Consider the following 26193-nt stretch of genomic DNA (forward strand, 5'->3'; position numbering starts at 1 on the left):
CTGTGATGTAGTCATACAATTTAAATTGACTCCTACAAGGAATTCAGCTTGATAAGGCATGGTCTTTTAGTGTTGATTTAAGTAGCTCCACACTGTCTGATGGGATTATATTTATATAAAATTATATTTACAATATCTTTTGCAGTGGTCCGGGGGATAAAAAAAAGGTAGTACTCTTATGTGACACACATGCTGCTTCCGTTACATCCCACTCCAAAGCAGGAACTACAACTACTGTAGTAGCTGCATCTATCACCACTGTTGTACAGCAGCAGCTGGCACTATGACGTTTGTGTCGTGAGGCTACTTGTAATAATTGTCATTAAATCTGATTTGAGCTGTATTTTCTTGACTCGTCTATGCAAACAATAGGAGGCATTAGATAAATGTTTTCCATGAATTATCTTTCTTGATTCTGTCTCCTTCTTCTTTGGTCATACTTCTTGTCTCAATGCATTTGTATTTGTGGCTGAGACAGGTTTTGCATTAGGTTTGAGGTAACAATTATTTTATATAAGGTCCTCATAGAATAATTGTTCACGTTTCCTAATATTCTAGTCCCTGTCAGCTCAACAAAAAGATCCATTGGAGGACCATGGTATGGTAGAAATCTAAGAAATAATTGAGACTGAAGGTTGATGATGAAATGGGCCTAGTAACATAAGGTTGTTAGGTGGGTGAAGACAAATTTGGTAAGCTATGCCCTACACTAGCTTACCTATGTTTACTGCATGCAAACGCTCGGAGTGTGGAAGTTCTTGTATAGACCACTGTCATAGAGATGCTGCCATATGTCTAGATTTTAATATTGTTACTGAAACTTGCTTTTATCCAGCAACCGCCAAGGCTGTAAACCTTAAGCTTACACTGTCTGTTAGTGATGATGCCTACTGTTGGCACGGACAATTATTATTCTAGCAGTGCCCCCCCAATTGGTCCCCCCCCTACGAGGCCCCCCCACCAAGCTCCTGGCCCCGCACCGGATCCCCTGATTCAAAAAGTGCAGCCTGACTCACGCTTTGAAAAACAGGGTCTGCTCGCCGGATCTCTCCCTCAGGTGATCGGCGCTCGCCTGCCTTCATGCGACCCCAGGACACCACCGGACAGGAGCCTTAACGGAGCCGCCTTGACCTCTCCTCGATCTTCGCTACTGCTGGGACGTCCACCACTCAGTGAAGGGAAATCCGCCTCTGCATAGACTGATTCACTTCCCCCAAGCTGCCCGCGTCTCAAAGCTCGGTACCTCCACGCCTGGACTAAAAATGGTGGATCGTGAAGACTCCTCCTGATCGGAGCCTCACTGGTGCCGCCTGGACCGTCCCTTACTCGACCGGAACCTCACCGGAGCCACCCTGGATCAACACCCGCTATTGTCCGACACACACGCTGAACTTCCTCTAAGCTGCCCGAGTCTCGCAGCTCGACACCTCCACGCCTGGCCTCAAAATGGTGGATCGTGAGGACTCCTCCTGATCGGAGCCTCACAGGAGCCGCCTGGTCCGTCCTGTACTCGACCGGAGCATCACTGGAGCACCCTGGATTGACCTCCGCTGCTATCCGCCACACACGCCGCACTCCCCCTAAGCTGCCCGCATCTCACAGCTCGGCACCTCCATGCCTGGCCTCAAAATGGCGGATCGTGAGGACTCCTCCTGATCGGAGCCTCACTGGAGTCGCCTGGATCGCCTCTTACCTGACCGGAGCTTCACCGGAGCCACCCTGGAGCGACCTCCGCTGATGTCCGCCACACACACCGCACTTCCCCTAAGCTGCCCGAGTCTCGCAGCTCGACACCTCCACGCCTGGCCTCAAAATGGCGGATCATGGGGACTTCTCCTGATCGGAGCCTCACTGGAGCCGCCTGGACCGTCCTTTACTCGACCAGAGCCTCACTGGAGCACCCTATATCGGCCTCCACTGTTGTCCGCCACACACGCCGCACTTCCCCTAAGCTGCCCACGTCTCACGTCTACCAGACGCGGGGAGCAAGCAGCTATATACAACGTTCACCGAACACAAGAAGCGCATGCGCCTTTCTGCACTTATCACCGTATACCCTGAGTAAACACCGGGAGAAGGTGGCCTTCAATGCCGATAGAAATAAGCCAGCGGTGTTGTTCAAACTATCCAGCAAAGATACTACACTACACTGCTGTGAATATAGGTGATCAATTGACACCTTTTTGCAAGTGTTTCATGAGAACTCCTTGAATATCGATCCTGATAACCTTGACTGGATCTATTGATGCTCCCCGCTCTCCTTGTTTCAGTTGTGAGCTATTCAGCCCTACCTTCCATGAGAAACCAGTGTCCCCCAGGGCCTTTCGTCCTGATGAAGACCCTACTTTAAGGTGTGACGTATACCTAGCAATACATCTGGGGTCGAAACGTCGACAGCTAATACCTTCTACCAGTCAATGCAACCACCATTCTACTCATTAATTTGTAGCATCGTCATTATGGTTTCCCTTTTTAAATGATGAGTATTTATAACTCATTTATTATACTGGCTCAGGGCTCTGAAGCCAGACCTATTGATTTTTCAAGAATCATAAATTGTTATTTATGTCACGAATGACCTATCTTGCACATTCCCTCCCTACCTTCACTGTCCCTCACCTTCCCTCTCCTGGAGCACTACAACAAATATGTTAAAAAATTGGTTATAAAGAAATATGAACATGCGCATTGTGAATAAATAACAGTGTGTCCAATTATTAGTTTGTGAATTTTTATATAGTGTGATATAAAGTGTGTTGTTTGTCTATTTGTGATACTGTTACTGGGACCCCTTATTTTGTACCATATAGCACCCAGGTCCCTAGTGACTTTATTGGGTAAAACCCCCCCTTATTCAACACGTCTCACAGTTCGGCACCTCCATGCCTGGCCTCAAAATGGCGGATCGTGAGGACTCCTCCTGATCGGAGCCTCACTGTGTAGTGTAGTTACTATATTCCCAATAGGCTCTGCGCATTGGAATAATATAAACAGCAGTGTAGACGTAGGACTGAGGTCGACTAGGTCTCTACTGACTATATTAGACTTAATTAGTTTTGCCAGCTAGCTCAGAGGTCACTAGAAACTTTCTCGAATGTTCAGTTAACCGTCCTGATTTAGACAAGAAGGGATTCGTTTCTGACAACCGCATAAACATGACAACTTTGCTCCCTCAGAATAAAGAGTGTATCTCTAGAGTCGTGTGAAAACAATAGACGGTTATTTCACTCAGTCAATCGTGCATACTTAGTTTCACCAGAGTGCAGAGAAATAGAGACGGGTGTTTTCAATAAAAGGTGTTATTTATTGAGCAGTCTTCTTTCTCATGCAAGAGAAATGAGTTGCCACAATTGCAATACTTATCATGAAGTAAAGTGCGTACAGTAAAAGGAGTATTATGAAATAATACTGAAAAAGCATTGATATGGTTTCTTAGCCATATGATACTTTAAAATGGATAAAATATATACATACATAAAAACATTGACTAACGTACTCAACTGGTGCTTCTAAGGTACGCCTACCCCGGTGTACCTGACCTAAGCCTAATACGTGGGAAGGAGTAAGTAAGTTGCAGTTTAAGTTAAGTTGGCTTTTGCCAAGAATCTGAATCAAGAATTCTCTTTAAGGGTTTAGTCAGCTCCGTACCTTGATAATAAAATGTAGGAGGTCTTGTATCTCTCTCTCAGGAATCGATCTCCCAGCAAACCCGCAAGGTTGACTGGAAACACCGGAGCTGGATTTTCTCGGCTGGAGAACAAGACAGCGTCTCTCTCAGTACGTCAAAAGGGAGGAGCGGCTTCCTTTGGCTTCTCTCATCAGCTTGGCTTCAGGTAAGTAGATAGCCGCTCTGCTCCAAACCACTGTGTGTTTGCTTAAGGCAACGTTGGTATATTTATACCTGGAAGGTGCCGGGTTTGACGTAAGGTTGGACATAAGACGTCACTAAGAACTAACAGTTCTTGCTGGACTCTAGGAGTTCTTGTGCAAATCAAAACAAGAGCAGGGGGATTTCCCGGGCTGCTGGAGGCTTGGTTTGTTTAAAGAACGCGTTGTACTTTCTAGGAGTCTAGGGGAGTAGCCTTGCCGTATTTGGACTGCATGGGCTATTACTAAATATGGATATGATTCTAATGCCTTTATAAGGATATTATTTATTATAACCACTTAAGGGCATAAATCGGGAATATCGAATTAGGGTCCTAGATAGAAACACAACAACTGGAGCCGCCTGGACCGCCCCTTATTTGACCGGAGCCTCACTGGAGTACCCTGGATCGACCTCAGCTGTGTCTGCCACACAGAAAAAAAGAGATCCGCCACCACCACCACCACACAGACTGATTCACGCGGCAGAGCGGACTGATTCTCGCAGTTAGCCACCTCCACGCCTGGCCTCACAATGGCGGACAGCGCGGGCACTCCGGCCCGAGGACCCCAGTCTCGTTGATTTGCTGGACTCCATTGCACAGGCACTAAAGAATCACACCGGCGCTAAGCCCAGGCGACCTAACTCCTGCCTTCTCCCTCCACCTAGCAGCCCCGTCTTCATAATATAGCCACTAACACCCGCGCCTGTCCTTGTATTAGCTGACACCAAGATCCCTCCGGCCTGAGAACACCAGTTACTACCCACAGGACCAACGGGACTCCATGGCACTGGCACAGGTGAGTTGCGCCGGCGTTAAACCCTGGCGACCTGACTCTTGCCTTCTCCCGCCACCCAGCAGCCCCTTCCTAAGAACTAAACCACCACTCTCCCGCACCGGACCTTATAATGGTGGTCCACAAGGACTGTCCGGCCCAAGAATTCCAGCTATATTGATCCACAGGACTCCGTAATACAGATACAGGTGAGCCGCGCCGGCGTTTAGCCCTAGCAGCCCCCCTCCCCGCCACCCCGCCTCATCCTGCCACCCCCCCCGTTCTCATCCCGTCACCCCCCCTACACTTGCACCCTTCCGCTCACATTAGCGTCACGATGGCTCAGGACTCGCCTTCCCTTCCCTCCCAAGTCCTAACTACCCACCTAAAACCCCACAGCCGGAACTCTTTCACCATCATCGTCCCACCTCACCTCTCTACTAAAATAAGACGCATTTTCAAACAGAAACTTATCCGCCAACACAAAGAAACCCTAATCAGACATCTACCACTCTGCCTCCAATGGTCCGATTAAGATGGACCTTATATTCCACACTGAGAGACTGGAAGACTGGATGGATCTCCTTGATCAGAACGCAACTGTATATCGCCAAAACCACATCCACTTCCCACAGTTGCATACTAACCTCTATACTCCCTATGAGCTCAGCTGGAAGAGGGTACACATCCGTGACCATCTACACAAACAGCACGGTCCTCATTCAGGCTAATAATGAGAACCTTGAAGCTTTCGACTCCCTATTTCCCGCATTAAGATCAGCCCTCCCAACCCCCCAACCCTACCTCACCCCGCCCCAATCCGCACCTCTCCCTCATCCACAACCAACAGAGAAGCCCTTGATCCTCCCTTCCGTGATACCGATGCGGCCCTCTACGCTCCTCTTCTCCCCGCCGCATTCCAAGCACGCTTACAGCCAACCGACCACAACAAAAAACTCTAACCACACCCTCAATTCCCCATGCCAGCCATCCTACTTCCCACACCTACCGTATCCCTCAGCTCCTTACGGATAACGTTACCGAGCTCCCTTATGGGATCCCTCCCCAGCAAACTCACAGATGCGACATGCCGACAGGGACACCCCTCCCACGAGCCTCATCCCAGCTCTCAGACACTCAAAGCCTTGCCCTGTCCCTTCCCCTCCCCTTCCTCCGACCTCTCCCTCGATCCCGAAAAAGGATAACCTGACTTGCTCCACCATCAAGAGACCTCAATTCCTCAACCTGAACCACAACACCCTAGATGCCCCCAACTCCTCCCTCGATTCCGTGTCACAGCGTCTCAGCGTCTAGACGTAATCTCCCTGGGCCTAACGGAAATCCTCTCTAACCTAGGTATAGCCCGCAAACACTTGAAACCCCCTTCCGGGTCTCCCCACTCCATCAACACAAACCGCCCCCCTAGGCCCACAGAAACCACTAGTACCCATCTGCGCTGTCCCCCCTACTGGGTCCCTACTGGATCATGTGCACTTAAGGCCTCAAAAACTGGAGCCCCCTTCCCTAGGACCAAGAGCCATACTATATCTGATACAAAACACCCGACCTCAAGGCCCTCCAGAACAGAAGCACCTATGTCAGACTATGAAGCAGCCTTACTAGCCGCTGCTTACCACACTCCCGCCTTAGACTCTCCTAAATCCAAAATTCAAGTGATCACAGGACACCGGAAAGACCTTACCTGCACCAAACCATTGAGACATCCTGTCCTGACCGCCATACCTAGGGCGACTAAAGATAGAACCACCAGCAATCAGGTGCCTTTCACCAACTGCCTACTAATCAACTGCAGATCGGCGTCACTACTCTCAACGGAACTAGCCGAGGCGATCCTCACTCATGATATTGACATTGCGTTCCTCACGGAGACCTGGTTGAATAAGCTATCTCCTCCCTGTCTAGACATGCTCGTACCACCTGGCTTCTCCCTCATCACCAAAGACAGGATAAATCAGCGAGGAGGAGGGGTTGCTATCATCCACAAGGATAGTTAGGGCATCTCGGAAACCACCTCTTTCGACTACGATTCTTTTGAATGTCTATCCGCCATCATCAAGACCAAAGACAATGATTCTTTACTATGTCACCTGCTCTACCACCCCCCAGGCAGAAACCGCGCTTTTGGAGAACAATTATCCGACCTGATAGCTCATGGTGTACTTGGCGACTCCAATAACCTAATTCTGGGTGACCTGAATCTACGATGGAACGAGACACACAATCCTCTAATCCAATCGCTATCTAGCCTCCTCGATGATAACCTTAAACAACACTGCACTGAGGAAACTCATTACAAAGGAGCCACATTGGATGCCATCATTTCGCAAAAGAACTCTATCATGGTCAACCACATACTTCCCGTCGACTGGTCAGACCACCACATGATCCTATTTCATATCAATCACCCCACTATCTCCTACCAACCTCCACACGACCCCCCAAAATGGATGAGAAACATCTCCCAAGTACCCCTGGATAGCCTGGAAGCTCAGTTAAACTCACTTCTCCCGGACAACAAAGCCCACCTCTCCACCAAAGATCTCACTGATCGGTACAATTCCGAGCTAGTGTCCATACTCGACAAACTAGCTCCACTAAAGCTCAAAAGAAGCAGAACCACTCCATCCAGAACATGGTTCAACGATGACCTCAACACAGAAAGGAGAAACTTAAGAGCCAAAGAAAGAAAATGGAGAAATAACCCGACTGCCATCCTACGTGACCAACTGAAATCAGCCCCTAGGAAGTACAACAACCACATTAAAAATAAGAAACCCAACTTCTTCCGCGAGGCACTGGACAAGGCCAAAAACAGACCGAAGGAACTCTATAGCATCATCAGACAACAACCTCCAAGCCAGTGTCCTCATCTGTACAGGCGTCCAAAGAACTCTGCGACAACTTTGCACACTTCTTCAACGATAAGATAGTTCGATTCTTGCTATCATTGGACATCAACGAATCACACCCCACGAAGAACAGCTCGGCTGTACCCCCTGCCCTCTCTCCTGGCTCTTCTCTCACCCCTTGGCTTAGCTTTCGCCCCGTTCTAGAAACAGAGATAATCTCGCTGATCTCGACCTCCAAACCATCAGCTCACATCTCAGATCCCATTCCTCCCCTACTAATCAAGAAACTGAAGCACACTTTTGCACTTATAAGGGGCAAAATCATAAATGGCTCCTTAAAAAATGGAGTGGTCCCTGATTGCCTTAAAATGGGACAAGTCACCCCCCTGCTGAAAAAAACAGGTCTAGACTCGACAGATCTGAACAATTTCAGACCTATACCTAACCTCCCCTTGCTCTCAAAAACACTTGAGCGCTTCGTTCTTCATCAACTGACACAACACCTGGATAACATCAACCTCCTAGACCCCCACCAGTCTCCCTTTAGGAAAGGCTGCAGCACAGAAACCGCGATGCTAAACATCATAGATGACATCCATGGATCTCTAGACTCAGACAAATGCTGCCTCCTCATTCTCCTTGACCTCTCAGCAGCATTTGACACAGTGGACCACAAACTCCTCCTCAAGGCTCTCCAAGAAAGAGCTGGCCTTGGCGCGGTAGTTCTCAAGTGGTTCTCCTCCTTTATACACAACCGCACGCAAATAATAAAAATCAAGAACTTCACCTCCGAAACCCAGCAAGTTAACAAGGGCGTCCCCCAAGGATCGGTGCTCTCTCCACAGCTTTTTAATATCTATATGGAACCGCTCTCCAAGTTACTCAATAAAGCCAACATCCGCTTCCACCTCTACGCGGATGATACACAGATCTATCTGGAAACCTCCTCTCTCTCTGACATCCAAAGACTAAATGATGTCCTGAAAGATGTTCAAGAATGGCTGAAACTAAATCCAGACAAGACCGAGACACTCCTCATCTCGAACAAGGACGACAACCCTCAAATCACGGCATGGCTAAAGGCAATCGATGCGCTCAAAGGGAATCTTACTCTAGCAGACTTTGTTAAATCTCTTGGCGTCACCCTGGACCCTAAACTAAACGTGATGAAACACATTAAGAACTCTGCCAAAAGTGCATTCTTTAACCTCAGACTTCTGAACAAAATCAAACCATACATTCTTAACAAGGATCTCAAACTGGCCACTGAATCCCTGGTACTGTCAAGACTGGACTATGGGAACGCAATCCTAACGGGTATTCCTAAATCACACTTGGCACCGATCAAAACAACATTACATGCGGCAGCCAGAATGATCACGGCATCAAAAAATCTGATCGCATTTCCCCGGCACTCAAATGGCTACCAGTAGAAATTCGAAGTAACTTCAGAACGGCCTGCTTAACCCACAAAGCCCTCCACACCGGCAAACCCGAATACCTGGCAAAAAAACTCAAAAAGCTGGCCAAGCCAGGAATCTGAGAAGCTCTAACTCCCTCCTGCTCATCCTACCTGAAACCAGAAAGAAAAGAACAGCGGACTGCTCTTTCACGGGAAACGCCCCTTAAATTTGGAACTCCATCCCCACGCACATCAGAACCATACCATCCTTTGTGGAATTCAAAAGCCAACTCAAATCCTTGTTCCTCATCCGTTCCCTTGGCTGTGGATAACACGAAACAGACTACAACACCAGAACTCTGTGCCCGCATTGAACCCTGAAACCAAAGAAGCTCTGCAGTACATTTATGCAGCTCTTACTGTGACACTCAGTGACTGTCAAATCCTTTCTTATGTCATGCTTCTGTTGATTATATCCTATTATCTTACTGTAAAGCGCTCTGTTACCACTGGGTCTTGACAGCGCTATAGAAAACTTCTAAAATAAATAAATAAATATGATCCTGTTTAACAGCTATGTTCATTCGCTGCTGTCTCTAGCTTTAAGCCATCACAGATACCACTGTGTGTCTTGAACATAAAATTTAAGGTAGCCACCATGTCCTGCCGTATTCTGCATGACCTTTTGCTTGCATACAATAGCACATTAAAGCCAGACTTTTTGGTTTTGCTTTGTTATTTATCTAGGAAGACCCATAGGCATAGTTGACCACTCACCCTTGCCATGCTGGCCAAGGGAGCGCTGCAACAGGTTCCTATTATTTTAGAAAATTGCGACCATGCTCAATACGAGCGTAGCATGAACCCTATGACCTTGACTTAAATGGTGGACTTTAAAGCTTAATTGGAGTAAAGTTGTGATTTTATTCTCTCGGCAAATAATATTCCTCTCCTAAGTACTGTCGTTATGAGAGTGATCTCCGTATTTGTCCGTTTTACTTTCAAGTTTAGTCGTTGCAAACTTTTATCTGAAAATATTAGGTGGAAATAGTGTCTGTCTGTCTCAGTTGAGAACGCAACATGGACACCCCTAGTTGTGAATAAGCTATAGCCTAGAATGACAGCACATTTCTGTATTGCGCTCGGTTTTCATTAGTTACTTTCTCCCAGGGGTTAGGGTGAGGTTGTAGTTTCTGCTTGCTGCTCCTGATCTAAGAGAGTTTAATACTTGCCACTGGCTATAGTAAAGTCAGGGCTTTTCTTCACGAGCTACAACAATGTTAATCTCCATTCATCGCTTACGTGGTACAGTCGTCTGTACTGCAAAATTGCTTCAAGTTGTTGACAGACGGACAGGAGCTATTTAATAGGATGCTGAGCTCCGGTTAAACAAGAACGTTTCTTTATCCGTTGTGCCAATTTGATATTTCGGGTGATTGCAAAAAGGCAGCGAATACAACAGATCGTCGCTGATAAAAGGAACAGAGCATGCCAATTACTACTTTTTAGGATTCTATATCTCGAGTCGTACTATAGGTGGTTCGTGGGGGGATTGGTGGGGGGGGGGGGGGCGGCGGAGTTTTTTAGTTGTTTTTTGCGGTTTTGTTTTTTTGTTTAATTATTAGTGAAACTAATGGCTGTGCTAATGCGCTTTTCCATTTATTTGATGTTGAGTAGGAGTGGCAGGGCACGCTAGTTCCAAGATTAACTTTCAAAGTCGAAGGTGGTCAAAATGTTTTCTTTCCCAAGGAGGTGTTAGAATTTTGCAGATTCTTGATTAGTGTAAATTGGTATTATGGTATGAATTTACATCAGCTGTCTTTGTTTTGTGTTGAACGATCCGTGGCTTGGTAGATTGTAACGCTGTTATTACAGTTGTTTTTTTTGTATTTGTATTTTTTACTTTTAGCTAAATCAAATAGAAAGCTGACATTCCTATATTTGGCCAACGATGTCATTCAGAACAGTAAAAGGAAAGGACCCGAGTTCACAAAAGATTTTGCACCGGTAATAGCGGATGCATTTAAACACGTTTCAAGGTATGAAGCATTTCATGCTCATTAACAAGATTTACCTGTTTTCTCCATTTGAGTGGGGGGAGGGTTGTGTGTGTGTGTTTTTTTTTTTCTTCAATTTTATTTTCACATTGCTTCGGCTTAAAGTGTAAAATGTAGGTTTTCACACACTCCGAACTGAAAGTCGAATGTATTTTTCATTAGGTGACGAAATCCAAAATTTGTCAATCCGTAGTTTGTTGTGCAGGAACTTTCACTTTGATCATGATGAATACCGCAAACCATTAAACTATATAGGTCTACTGTAATTTTAAACACATGCCTAATCACAACAGTACCTAACACAAGACCATCCCTTTATGCCCAAAATGCATTGCCACGGTAGCCAATGAGATTATTAGGACAATGGTTCCGTGGGTCTCAAACACCAGTATATTCCATTTGTTTAAACCAGTTTCTTAGGCTGCACCACGAGTAGCTGTTGTACTTCTTTAGATGCGAGTGTGATGTTTGGGTGATTTCGGGTCTGAACTCTGTTCTCCAAGAATCATTATTTGACCCGATTTGTGTCAACTCGTGGCCCCGTACACTACAACATCGACCTTCTGTGTAATAATTACATATATGAGGTTAAGGTAGGGTGACCAGAATTTTAAAGCCAAAAACCGGGACATTTCACAAAAATAGGACTACAATTTTACTTCAAGCGATGATGTATACAACTTTTTAGTCATGATGAGACCTGTGTGATTGTCTGAATGGATTGAAACGTCAACATATATTCATAGGTTGTCCAGTGTGGAATTCTAATTGGACTGCATATTGTAATGAAAACAAGGGACACTTCATACTGTACAAATACGTGTATTATATTGTGTATATATATTTATGCACCTTCCCTTTTGAGCACTGCACAATTATCCTCTTAGTCAGTTATTGATTCAACCAAGAAAAATACAATCGATTTGATGGGGCCTGATTACGATGCAGGTAGGAAGGGCTCCTACCATCAGTTGGAGCCACCATAACCGCATTGTAATCAACTGTTTGTAATAATTTACGACCAATGAATTTCGATGGCTGACGATTGGCTCAGAGAGCCCGTCTGCCATTCGTAAGACCCACAGTAATCCCCCAGCCAGCTCTTTACGGCCGAAGGATTACGATGGCAGTATCCTACTGCCTTTTTGTGGTGGTCTTTCTGGTGCTTTGGGGGCCCCTTGCAGGGCACCCATGGGTGCATGGCTGCCAAATGGTGGCCTAGGGGGCACCTATGGTGTCCCCCCTGTTGATCCCTGCACCCAGTGGCAGGCACCTTGAGGTGCCTGATTCGGGGTGCACAGATGAACTACACCGTAGCATTTTGCAATGAGAGCATTCATTCCATTCAGAATACATGCTCCCATAGCAAAAGTATAGGATTGTGAGCGAGCAGGGTCAGTTGCATCCTAAATGCTGGAATAGAACCTATGACAGGAGGCCGTTTGGTTCCATTTCCAGAGAGATGTCGGACTCACTCCGGTCCGTCCAACATCGTAACCGGACCCTTCGTGTTAAAATAGGTTGGCACAAATGGAATATACTTGTGTTTAGATGAGACCCACAGAACCATTGTTCTATTTTTCTTAATAGCAATAATAGGCAGAGAATGCACAAGATAAACCAAAAGATGGGCAAGAAGTCGTTCAGATGGTTGATGTGAAGTAAAGATTACACTTAATCTCCTAAAGAGGACTGGACTATTTCATGCCAGAGTTGGCCTGCGTTTGTAGAATGGTTAATCAAACTCCAGAAAGTGGGTATTAATTATTTTAAACCTCACTCACTTAAAGCCCTCCTTTGGTTAGGGTTTAAAATGAATAGGTTGACTTCGGAAACCTGTTGACCGAGGCCGTCTGATGGCATGACTAGTTGAATTTACTTGCCCCAGGTTTGTGGTGAAGGGAAGTCTGGGGAAAAAAGGATTATTTGTCAAGAAATTCTTTCTAAGAGCTAAAAAACAGTTGGTGCTTGTATCGTGCTCAATGTTTTAAGATTGCACTCTTTTGATTACCCTTATTTTTTAATTCGTCTTTCCTAGTGTTAATAAAAGTTAACGTTATTTACATATGGACATCTAAAGGCATCGTCTTTAAAGACCTAGGGCCAGATGTAGGTAAATGCATGTTTGCGATTCCTTAATAGCGAGTTTTAGGGAATCGCTATTAAGGAACAGCAAAATGCCATGTAGGTAGAAATTGCAATATTTTTAGCGTTTCCCTAATATTCCTTAATTGTGAATCGCAAATTGCAATTCGCAATTAAGGAATACCTTCCCATTCATTCCTATGGGCCAGGAGGCCCATAGGAATGAATAGGAATTGCTCCCGCAATTTGCGAGTCACCAAGAGGCACTCGCAAATTGCGGGCGCAATTTCAAGGGTGCCAGTGTTCCAAATGGACACCCTGTTGCACCCCTGAAATATGCATGTGTGCTTGCCAGTCTACAGGAGCTTAAGGATGTATTTTATCAGTCTTACAGGATACTCTTAGCAGATAAGTTTCCAAAACCAATTTGAATTAATAGCATGTTAAGGCAACCTACTCGGGAAATACAAAGTTGTGCAAAGACATGGCAATAATAGAAATTGGCTCATTATTCAGGTGGAAGTTATAGGAGCTTAAATATGAAACTATCTTTAAATCCATTGGTCTTAGTGGAGGTTAATATAAAGGGTCTAGTTACCTTTAAACATTGCTCGTAAACGTGATGGACAAATTGAGTAATTGGAGTGGAATTTGCAAATCCATATGGTGAGCTGCACTACAAAAAATGTAAGATTCTAAAATTCAAACAGGGTTTTTATTTGTAGTTCCAATATTCAAACATATATATATTCCCCAGTGGCGGTCACCGCCGAGTAGTTCTGGTTAGGACCACTTTTCCATAGAAATATAGAATTTTAGTTTTTGTCTCCTAATAACTTTGGAGCTGTTTTATGAATCTTCACGAAGCTTTCCTTAAAAAAAAAAAAAAAAAAAAGGCTCGACCACCTCTGCTGCTTCCTGGAAAGTTTTGTGATGCCCCAAAACTCACTTTTCCATGCAATTTTTTATAGGAAAATTGAACAGCGATGCCACAAATAACTGCTGAATTGAATTACACCAAATTTGTCAGAAAGCCAGACCTTGCTCCAGGAAGCTTGCTTTTTGTGTTTTTTTTTTTTATTTATTTTTTTATTTTGGTGTTAATCCTTTCAGTAGTTTTTGAGAAATGAATGCTTACAGTACGAATATTTCACTCTGAACAGGATCCGCAAACACAGCCAATGATTGGTTGGCTGCAACTTGATGGATAAGCTGTGGCTGCCATCTTGGGACTTTGGTACTCTGTCGGCGCATGACGATGGAGATCTTGATCTTAATTAACATGAAAAAACCCCATAGAAATTCAATGAAAAAAAAACCTGAAGGTTAAGTTGGCATAGTTAGTAATCGTGATAGCTTACTTTACAAAATATACCATAGACATTTACTGACAAAAACAGAAGGTTAAAGGGACGTGAAAGTTGGGTGAAAACGTCAGTTAAAACGTAATGTTTTAAACCAACAAAACCACAGAAATTCACTAGTTGTAGTTCTCTTCTCACTATAACTCGTGCCCTAAAGTAACTAACTCGTGCCAGCTCCATAAGCTGCTTCCAACCTTGCATATTACGTCACTCATTACCTGTTTAATGACTGCCTTGATGATATCCACAATGACATCTGAAATTACATCAATTGATGACAACACTGTGCATGCGGGGGCATGAGTTATATTTCATTTAGGGCATGCTTAATAGTTACTTGAGATAACTATAATTAGTGAATTTCAGTGGTTTTGTTATTTTTTAGTTGACATTGTCACCCAAATAGAACGTCTCTATAATTCTTTTTTAGTGAAAGTGTGTGTTTGTACGTGTTTATGTATATTAACATTCATCTATAGTTTTTCTGAAAAGCTCCTTATTTGCTGTGCATGGTCTCCCTTCCCTTTTTTGTTGCATTGAATAAAAAGTTGGCAAACCTAAGGATTGCAGACTCCCCACATATACCCCATTGCCTAACATTTTGCCATTAGTAAGTCTCCTGAAATTGCTTTCAATAATGTAATTCATAAAGCAGCATATTTTAGACCTCTAGTACAAAAAGATCTGTACCTTTACCCAGATTGATTGCTGATATAAAAAAAATTATAAAGCATTATTCTATTTGTGTGTATTGTTAGCTAAAGAAATAAAATCTAATTAAGATTACTTGCACTTGTGCACTCTTAGGCTTGTGGAAAGCCTTTTTATTAGATATTGTGCCTTCTCAAACCATTACTATACTTTAATCTGACCTTCCAGTCCTCTAGGCAATTCAGTTATTTATTTTTTGCAGCTTTGCGGACTATTTGGTTGAGGATGTCTGTTCACCATCATTTGTGCACCAACCTACCAATGTACCGCTCATATGTTTAGACAATGATTATTTAATATTGATTTATTTCTTTCTCTTGTTACTTTTGCTGCACTTTCATTAACTTAAACGCCTTGACGTGCTGCAATGATCCATAATGAATTTCATTTCTATTTGGCGAACACCCATTACAACGCCGGCATTACTACACATGCCGTTACGTCGCATGAGTTACAACGCATGGGACGTTACGATGCGTACACAATACGACTCGTCCCATGACATTGCATGCACTTTTGAAACGCATGTGATGTAATGGATGGCCGCCGGGACGGACGTGCGCCGGGACAGAGACGACGCTGGAACCACGAGGAGAGAGGGGTAAGGGATGAGTGGTCGTACTGGTTTAGGGTTTCGGGCTTCGGGTTGAGGGTAGTGTCAGGGGGTCATAGTGTAGGGTACTGTTTTACTGTTTAGAGCGTAGGGTATGTAGGAGAGTAGGGTCTGCTTTCCTATAGTCACCCCATTTTTTTTGCTTTTTGCTTCACTGGTTTTCGACTTAATGTGGCTGTGGGCCTGCTAATCAGATCCACAGCCCTGCTGTTCTCTCTCTAAATTTCACACCATGTACTTTAGGTACATCACCAATTGGGATTTGGGTCACTCTTGTGAGTCCCTATACAGTGTACTATAGGTACCCAGGGCATAGGTGCACCCAAGGTCTACCAGGGGCTGCAGCATATTTTATGCCACCCCTGGCTGGTCATCCAAACTGACACAACTGGCTGATCACTCAGCTGGGGCAAGGTCGTGTAATCACCCTTTGCTTAGGTATAGTATTCCTATACCTACCATCATATATATAGACACATATGCACCTATAAGTCACTCCTATGGCGGGCATTAACAATACTGAAGGCAGAGTGCTTGGTTTTATGTGAGATGGTGCTCTAGCATGAGCTGAGCCTGTCTGCAGCTTTCGGAACCATGTCATTATAGCTGTTCTATGATATAGCCATACCATATACTCTTAAGTGAATTATAATCCTCGCAGTTATTGCTAACTTTGGTTTGGCTTTATCAAAACATGTCTTGTAAGGTGCCATACGCTTTGGAATACTACCCCCTCGCCAGTTCTGGCGACGGGGGTAGCATTCCACCCTTCTAGAGGGAGAAAACATGTTGTAGCTGTGACGTGTGTGAGGCCTATGCTTTTTTTCGATGAAAATATATATATATATATATATATATATATATATATATATATATATATATATTACCTACTGGCGGTCGCCAGTAGGTATATATAGTTAGAATTTTCAAAAATCCCATAGAGAAAAAATCCTATGTCTAATAACTTTGGCGTTTGTGGACGGAATTGGCTGAAATTTTCAGGAAAATGGCACATTTTGTTTCTGAGCAGCCCTTGAAAATTTGGGGGGGGTTCGTCAAGGGGGGGTCGAGAAAAAAGGGGGGTCCCAAAACGTGTTTTTAACATTGAGTTTTCCATAGGGCGGTTGGCCTCACTTTTAGCCCGAACGGCTGAATGGATTTGCACGAAACTTGGCAAAATTGTAGGGACTGGTAGCCCGATGTGCCTTTTGTAGGTCTCAATATATGTGCTTCAGTGGATTTTGAGAAATTAACGTTCAAAAAAAGATATATATCTGTAACAGCGGACCGGGAAGCGCTCCGGTTCGCGGACTTTTCGCGCAACGGAGCTTTGTGAAGCGAAGCTGATTGGTTCTCCGGCGTCTGTAAACATTCCAAACAGTCCGTAGCGGCCGCCATCTTGTCTCTCGGTAGGATCGAGAGACAAGAGGAGGCCAAAGCGAAGGGGCAAATGACCATAAGGGGGCATAGTAGATCCTCGCTGACCCCCTAGGTTTGATGTGGAGGTTTTAAAAGGGGCCCCGCGGGGCAAAAAAAATAAATAAATAATAATCGAACGGCTGAATGGATTTGCACGAAACTTGGTAAAATATTAGGGACTGGTAGCCCGATGTGCCTTTGCTAGGTCTCAATATATGTGATCCAGTGGATTTTGAGAAATTAACGTTCAAAAAAAGATATATATCTGTAACAGCGCTCCGCTTCGCGTAACGGAGGTTTGCGAAGCTGATTGGTCATTCTGTCACTGGGCTATAGTTGGGCTACATCTGGCTGATATTTGGGCTACATTTGTTTTTTTTGTCTCTGGCGGCCATCTTTGGGCTACATTGGGCTACATTGGGCTTCATTGGGCTTCATTGGGCTACATTGGGCTACATTTGGGCTCCAACATATATATAGGCCAATGTAGCCCAATATATATTTTTCAAAGTTAATTTTCGTAAAAACCACTGGAGCATATATCTTGAGACATAGCAAAGGCACATCGGGCTACCAGTCCCTACAATTTTGCCAAGTTTCGTGGAAATCCATTCAGCCGTTCGAGCTAAAAGTGAGTCCAACCGCCCTATGGAAATGAAGGAAATGAATGGGTAATTTGTAATTAGCAAATAGCTCATCGCAAACTAGGAATGGTAAAGAATCGCTATTTATTCCTTAAAGTTCGCTATTTAGGAAATGCAAAAAACTTTGATGATACATATGGCGGTTCATCTCGAACAAGATAAGAAGCATAGGGATAGATTTATGATGACTGGCGCATCACCAGGGATGTGTTAGTCATTCTGTGCCGCTGTTCCGTCACCTATGGTGTGCTGCATTTACAATGCGGCGCATCATGGGGCAAAAACAGGACAGATGCGTGATGTAACTGTGCCGTAAAGGTGGCGCATTGCTGGAGTTGTATCGCAAGTGTGATGAAGCTCCAGGAAGGGTCGGGGGTGCCCCTGTCGCAGGGTTTCTGTTCTCACACAGAACTGTGGACAGAGGATTGGAACCTCGGCGAATTAGGGTGCCCCAAAACTCACCTTAGTACTCAAAAACCCCTTAGCAAGCTAGGTACAGTGTCACATTGGATATAACAAACTCTCAATGTTTAGACAATCCAGAATATGAACTTATAGTACCTCAGGATACGTGGAACTCATGAACAGTCGGTCGTTATATATTTCTTAGAAACCAGAACATGGAGTTAAGAAGAACACATGTGTATTTGAAATGTTTATTTACTAATGCCGTCTTCTCAGGCGTAGTATCTTAGATAATACAAGTACACATATTATCAGTAGCAAAATTACCAGCATAGTTACTAGTACATAAAAAGCGAATGGTGACAGTATGTTAACATGCTGTAAATGAATAAGAGTTAGCAACACTTATAAGCAGCCACGGGCCGTGGAGGGAGTTACGGTGGGGCAGGGAGGCGGGGAGGGGGAGGGGGAGGGGCAGGGTGGAGAGGGCTCCACCCTGCCCCTCCCCCTCCCCGCCCCACCGTAACTCCCTCCACGGCCCGCGGCTGCTTATATCTCACCCTCCCTAATACACATATTATATTATTTGCTAAGAAGGTCTGTTTGTGTTGGTTTAGGGCGTGCCCATACTTTAGTGTCTTAGATTTGAAGGAATCACATCAGCATACACCAGCTCTCTCTTCATGTGAACCGCATCAACTGTTGTGTATGTGTGTTCGGCAAAGCAATATAAAACCCGCCTCATGCCCAGAATTGGCAGAAGCTGCACTTATGTTATGACTATGAAGTCGTGCAGATCAGACCTCATAACAATTCTGTATCGTGTTGTTCTTGAAACTTCAGCACTCGCTGTACAGATATAGTTTAACAAGCAAAGCAGATAGTAGAGCAATAACATATTATTCTCATGTAAACCACGATGAACTACTAGGTTGAAAGCTAAAGCAACAACTAAGTGTCGTGTGCAGAAGTTGCAAAAAAGGAAAAATGGCGTTTAAACCGGTAATGAGCCCATGCTAACTTAACACGGTGTAAAGATATCCAGGACCTAGATGACACCTCCCCATGATCCGGAAACGAACTGAATAAGATAATAGAAGTGCCATCTCATGAGAGCAGATTGCAACTTTATATGTGGACGGTCCGCAAGGTAAAACATTAAAAACTAGGAAAATTTAATGCTAAAGAAAAATAAAACAGCCAAGTACTTTATCGAGTCTTAAGCCAATAGGCAAGCTAAATAATAAAAACTTGACAAATAAGTCAATGAATTGTCAATGAAATGCTAGTACTCAGCATATCAAACATGAAAAAGGTCTATGACATAACTGTGTATGCAAAATAAGCTGCAACAGCCCCCAATAGGAAGTCACCGTCTTCATCCGAAAACAGTTCAGCCATCCAATTTAAAAGCGGAAAAGAACATACGTGCTCTCCCAGCACCGGATCCTCTATCACCATCAGAGGACAGCTCGGTGGGTTTTCAAGAAAGCTCTGTTCCAAGAAAGACTGTGTTGCCGCCAGTAAATTCCAGGGACCAATTAGTCCATGCATCAATGCCACAGCCATAATCCTTTCGCCAGGACAAACCAACTCGTGAGTAATGATAGGAGTCATCAGCTGATTAAAGTCGACGTCAGGAGAAACCGGTCCGCAGAGACACAAATCAATGGCCCAATCGAAATCACAGGTCAGGCAGTGAAATACAGGCTGGACACAGGTGAAGTAGGAGAATCGAAATGATAATCCATATGCCGTGCTTAATATCGCCAACGGCATTGTGCCATAATATTCTAGCATGCGATTGCGGAACAGTGTCAGCAGCTGCAGGGCGGGAGCTTGCACAGGAGGGACATCCATATTTAAAAATGTAAAAAAGCACAAGAGCGTCCGCTGGTAATGCAAGTAAAAATGGCAATCCACGAAGCAGAGTGGAAAAAATAGAATGAAAGAAAGCAGGGATGACTCCAAAGATTTTCTCAAATGAAGTCACGAGACCACTGGTAACAACTTTAAAAAAGTGCGCCAGGGCCTTTGTGGAGGATGCGTTAAAGATAGTCCGAACCATCTTGCTGAAATGGAAAGGCAAATCTGTATTGAAAAGGGTCTGCACCTCTGTACGGGTGTTCGCTATGTGAAGCACGAAAGTTTCACGGGCCGAACTCAAGGCCACCTCTCTCTGAGACAAAAGAGCTCTTATTCTTGCCATGCCGTTGAAATCTGCTCCCAAGGTTGGTATTTGTGGCCAGATTGAAAACTCCCTATGTTCATGTGTGGGAGGAAATAGAACATTTCTGCAGCAAATAACCCGTTCACTTACTGTTACGATAAAAGGAATACTTTTAATTAACCCAGAACAATCTTCATTATTGAGCATCAAATAACTACCATTTTCCAACAACTTGAACGTGGGGATGATAGCAGGAACTGGCGTGCCTTGCAACACGCAAGCCATATTTGGTCGGTGTTTGTTGCATGAACCGTGTAACTGTATGTGCCTACACATTAGTGAATGATCTGGCGTCTCAGTGCATTCCTCTCCATTCAGATAAACTTCTTGATCATCTTTGAAACATCTGTATGTGTATGGAAGCGACCAGACCTCATGAAGAAAAGCACTACCTAAAGGTTCATAACGACCTATTGGTATATATTTTATACAATTTGAAAACTTATATAAAGCAAAAGGCAGCGTTATTAAACCGTGGATAAGGCACGTTGCCAAAAAACCCGCAATCCTCTGCTGATGATGTCACTGAGCATGTCATGAATGATGTAATATGTGACATCATCAGCAGTGGATTACGGGTAATAGTATCTCTAGTTTACTCCCCTATAGCTGTCTTTCTTTTAACATAAGTGTCTGTTTCCTTCCCTTATACTTACTGTTTTTGGTTTGCTTCCGGTTCGCGTACCGGCGAGCGAACTGGGAAGCGTACTACGAGAAATAGAGGTTGGCACAGTTCCAAATATTGTGCCAATTTTTTAATAACGGGGAGGTAGTTCTGAAAAGAACTTTTTTTTTAATTGTTTTTGTTGTTTTATATTTTTTTTATTATTTTTCTGAATTTTTTTTTACTTTTTTTGAATTTTTCTGAACAGTTTTATATTTTTTTGGGTTTTTCTTGCAGGGGGCAATGAAAACGATTCATTGTAAAGGGCTCAACAGGAGCAACAAAACAAAAAAAAGTATTTATTATTTGGGGCGTTTCGTACAAACTTGCATATGATAGTCAATAGCTCTGTTGATCAGAGTGATGCTTCTTTCTCCGTAGCAAATGAATCCACTGCAATGTACGCAGACGTGTTTTACTTCATGAAATCTCGTTTGAATATTTGGCACCATCTCCCTGCCCTCTGGTCCCGTTACTTCCGGTACAACAGATCTTCTGGCCATAATAGGGAGATTATCTAGGTCGTTCCGAAACTGTGCAGCACTGTAGTTGTTAGGATGCCACCTAGTCATATGGCGATGCATTGTGTAGTTTCCGAAGCTGTATTTTTTTGTCGGTCCCTCTGGACAGTCTATCTTGACATATAAGGCAAGTTACGTATCTTGCATTTACTTTTTTCTGACCTTTGGGAATTTAAAAAAAATTGGCAAATGAAGTTTTCTTTCCGGTGAGACGTCCTGGGCTCCTCAGGCAAAAATTGCCTCTCTTCGTGCTCGTCGTCCTGTTCCTCTTCTTCCTCTTCTTCCTCTTCTTGTTGAATTATAACTTGAGCAGGTGGTCCACTCTTCCTTGGAGGTGGTGGGGAAGCACCAGCTGAAGCTACTAAAGAAGCCATTGCTCACTGGTAACAAAGGGTCTTTCTCTCACAATGATGAAAGTCAGAGTGAGGAAAGAAGGAGGGATTTTCATCATTTGGGAAAAACTATAGTTCTCAACCAATGAAAAGTGTTCATTTTAGATTATATGACCTAGTCTTACATCATTAGGAAACCAAAAGTGAAATGAACCAATGAAAAGTGTTATTACCAAGTCACATGACCTGCTGTGTTTACGTTAAGCGCTTTGCAGGGCCTCCCGGTTTGCTTCCAGAAACCTGCGCTTTGCGACTCGCTTCGCGTACCAGTTCGCTAACGTAGCACGTCATATGACGTATCACGCGACAACGTGAAACGTCATGCGGACGGGAGGCGTCACGATGTTGTTTTCTAACGCGGCAGTTGCGGTAAAGAAACGTTTACCGGCTCGCGGTCTATTTCGCGGCATCAAGGTCAGCTAACGGGAAGCTTCCCGATTCGCGAAGCGGGAACGAAGAAAAAAAAATATTTAAAAAAAAAATTATTCATAAACATATAAAATATATTTTTGGATTTAAAGAAGAATACATTTTACAGCTACAGATATTAGCTGTTAAAAAACCAATGAAATTCACTGAAAAAACCATAGGTTATAGACCATATATAGTTAGGAATTAGCATTTACAAAACCTTGAAAATTCACTGAAAAAACCATAGGTTATAGACCATATATAGTTAGGAATTAGCATTTACAAAACCTTGAAAATTCACTGAAAAAACCATAGGTTATAGACCATATATAGTTAGGAATTACCATTTACAAAACCTTATTTTACTCACACAAAACCATTGAAATTCCATATATAGTTAGTTGCACTAACTATATATCGCGCACCCGCAATCCACTGCTGATGATGTCACATATTACATCATTCATGACATGGTCAGTGACATCACTGATGACATCACTGATGACATCTCAAATGACATCACTTATACATTTATAATCCTGACTTTGTTTTCTTCCCCCCTAGGTGGGTGGGTACATTTGGAGATATGAGTAGCATAATCTTTTGAACATAGATAGGAGAGCGACAGAGAAAAAATCGGTTTTTAAGAAAAATGTATATTTTTGAATGTAGTAATAAGAACAATGACTTTGTCTGACTCATGAAAAGTTTAACAGCAAACAATGATTAGATATGGCCAATTAGAGCATGAAATGATGATAATAGTGAGACTGTGTCAGTGCAATTCGTATCTTAAATTAGCAATGATAAGAAATGACCTATAATTTTTGCACATATACACAGGGGCACACAATGCATTAAGATGGTCGTTAAGCCCACTAGAGGGCAAAAAAAGTTGTCTTTGATTTTCGTAATCTGAACATCTTTTGCATTAATGGAATTGCTCACCGGAGAGCGCTACTAATAACACCATGATGTCACCAGTGTATACCAAAATATAAACGAGTGTGTAAATAAGTAACCGAATACTGACAAACAGACAAACAGTAATATATGAGCAAATATATTTGTAAATATGTACATAGTCATGGCTGATAAGAATCGCTGTGGGCAGCAAATGTATAAAGTTTCATGGGTGATTGTTGAAAAACGCAAAAGTTATCAAAAACTACATTGCCCAACCTACTTCCTGTCAAGGCAACAGGAAGTGAGGTCAGCATTAATTTGTTTGTTTTTGGCGCGCCTTGTAAAGAATATAGGAGGAGCTGGGGTAAATGTTACCTTACCGTGAACAAACAATTGTGTGTTGTGAAACGCGTTGGTGTGTTGTAACCCGAATTGCTGAATAACCTTGACGAATAAAGGTAACTTGGGAAGAATCTCCTTGTGAGTGCGGACTAATTCTCTCTTTGAGGGATTCGTGGCAATATATATATATATATATATATATATATATATATATATATATATATATATATATACGCGCTCCACTGTACCACAAATCCCGGGTCACTCGTCGGCGGGTGCTTCCTACGCGATGGCACTTGCGTTCAATGTGGAGAAGCGTGGCTCAGTGGTTAGAGGCGGCAGACCCGGAAGCTGAGATCGACTGTGGACCAGGGTTCGATTCCCCGCCTCGGCGGGTCTCGGGATCAAAAATTCCACAGACTCGACAATTCTCGCTCTGGTGCCCACTCAACTCACGGGGTCACACTCTGCGACTCTGGGAAATAGCTTTCTTAATCTCCACTACGGCCCCTCGCGGCGGGATGCCTGGCTTTCACCTTGTGGACACCCTGCTGGGGTTTCTCACAGGGGAATACCAGGACGGGTTCCCTAAGCAAGCGCCGGGACGCTTACGGGCAGCTGTGCGCTTTACAAGTCCAGCACATTTACATTTGTTCCTACTAATCCCGGTTAAAGTCAACCAAAGCCTCAGCATCACAAAATGGATGCTGCTGCCACAGACACAAGTCTGACCTCCTGCTGCTGGGAGTCCTTCCAGCGAGGGAGGCTTGGACAAAAGGTTTCCTGTCCTGGGAGGCACTAGCACCACCCCAGACAGGCTATAGTGTATTGGGGCAGGGAGGGCTGAATGAAATGACACTGCCTGGGGCACACAAGGTGTCCCATGCATAGTCCAGTTCAAATCGGTGCTGGGGCACTCCAGCCTCCGCTCTGGCGCAAAACTGGACAAAGGGAAAGGGGTGTAACCACCCCCTTCCCTGGTCCCACCCATAGGAGGGACCTAGCAGGTAATACAGCCCCTAAATTTGGTATATAGGTAGGAGCTGAGTCCCAAGACTTTAGATTTATCCTGACTGAAACTTGAAACGAAACTCTGGACCTTCGACCTTCTACTCGACATAGAAGACTGAAGAATCTCCCTTGTGGTCAAGGAGTGACCACCCTGTGCAAGCAGACACCACCAAGCGATCAACGGTTTGCTTTGTCGACGCTCCCGCCGGAGCCCGAGCACAGAGCCTGACAAGACCCGGACTTCCAGACTTCCAACAGCCCGATCCACAGTCACAGCAGAGCTGAGACCCGTGGAGGCGACGAGAGACGTGGCACCGGCCATCTTGGAAAGCCAGCGAATTGCTTTCCGTGCAACTTCTGAGGCACCCTCGAAGTTGTGCATTGGGGATTGAGAAGCCCCAGCCCCGAGCACCAACTGCACCAAAGATCAGCCCTCCACACTCCACGAGTTCTGCGTGGGGCCCTTCTGCATTTTCCTGCTCGACGCGTCTGTCCGGTCACTTGTCCGTTGGCTAGTGGCCTCTGTGACGATGAACCTTTTGATTTACACCACTGGTCTGGTAGCTCCAGACTGGCCCTTGCTTCCCTGAAAAGGGAAGTCCATCAGACCTTGCTGGTCTGATCCGTATGCCATCTTCGATTCCTGTGTGGGTTGCCTTTGCCAAGGCTTGTTGACTCCAATCCGGAAGCCGACACCGCCGACAGCGAGAGCCTTCGTGGGGCAGTCCGTATCCAGCTCCTGGTCGTCGTCGACACCTCCTGGTCCACGTGGCTGCAGAGACCAGCTTCACGACATCACCTGATTGCTTCGCGACATCGCCTGGTTCCTTCCTGGTCACTGGCTAGTGACCCAGACTCTGTCCCCTCTGCTTTCAGGTACTCTTTATCCTCGATCCGCCCTTGGATCCACCCGGACACTTCCCTCCTGGTCGCCTGCAGCATCTTTCTTCAAGGCTCCATAGGATTCAGCGACGAAACCCGACACACTTTGACACCTATGCACCTGGCGATAGGTAATGGTATGTGAGAATAGCTACCAGCCTTTTTAATTCAACAGTGCACACCCATTTTCTATGAATACATTTGCGGAGAGGTGTGCCTGCTGATTTTAAGCACTTTTTGTTTGTCACTAGCAGATTGGAGCTGCTACTACTTTTTCTTGCACTTTTGGTTTGTTGCTTTGGACACACTTTTCTTTTGAACTGAATGACGACCAGTGATGAGAAAAGGGGCCAGTTGCCCCGAGGGTGGTGTTCCCGTGAGGTGTCATTCGGTTCTTGACATTTTTCTGTGCAGAACTCTGTCTGTTTTCAATCTTATATGGTGGATACTTGGTATTGATCAAGGTTTCAGACAGCTGTTTGTTGTTTTATGCGACTGTCAAGAACTGTTGGCCAATAGGTTCTCTTTTTAAATTCTAAAATAACTGTGGACGTATTGCAGCTAATATCCCCGAAGAACAATACGGTATATAGGGGAGTATAACAGTGATCAGTAAGAAA

At 44.4% G+C, this 26193-nt stretch overlaps 1 protein-coding gene across 5 annotated transcripts in view; it reads left to right on the forward strand.

Moving 5' to 3' along the window:
• RPRD1A (regulation of nuclear pre-mRNA domain containing 1A) overlaps positions 1–26193 on the forward strand; it is a 346882-nt gene that overhangs the window by 14431 nt on the left and 306258 nt on the right. For all 5 annotated transcript variants that reach the window (XM_078687582.1, XM_078687586.1, XM_078687585.1 and 2 more), the window contains exon 2: positions 10826–10955. In XM_078687582.1, the coding sequence (XP_078543708.1) occupies positions 10826–10955 (130 nt within the window). The remainder of the gene's footprint in view (positions 1–10825; positions 10956–26193) is intronic.

Source organism: Lissotriton helveticus, chromosome 4_1 (genome assembly GCF_964261635.1).
Source record: "Lissotriton helveticus chromosome 4_1, aLisHel1.1, whole genome shotgun sequence".
In the NCBI taxonomy this organism is placed as follows: Eukaryota; Metazoa; Chordata; class Amphibia; order Caudata; family Salamandridae; genus Lissotriton; species Lissotriton helveticus.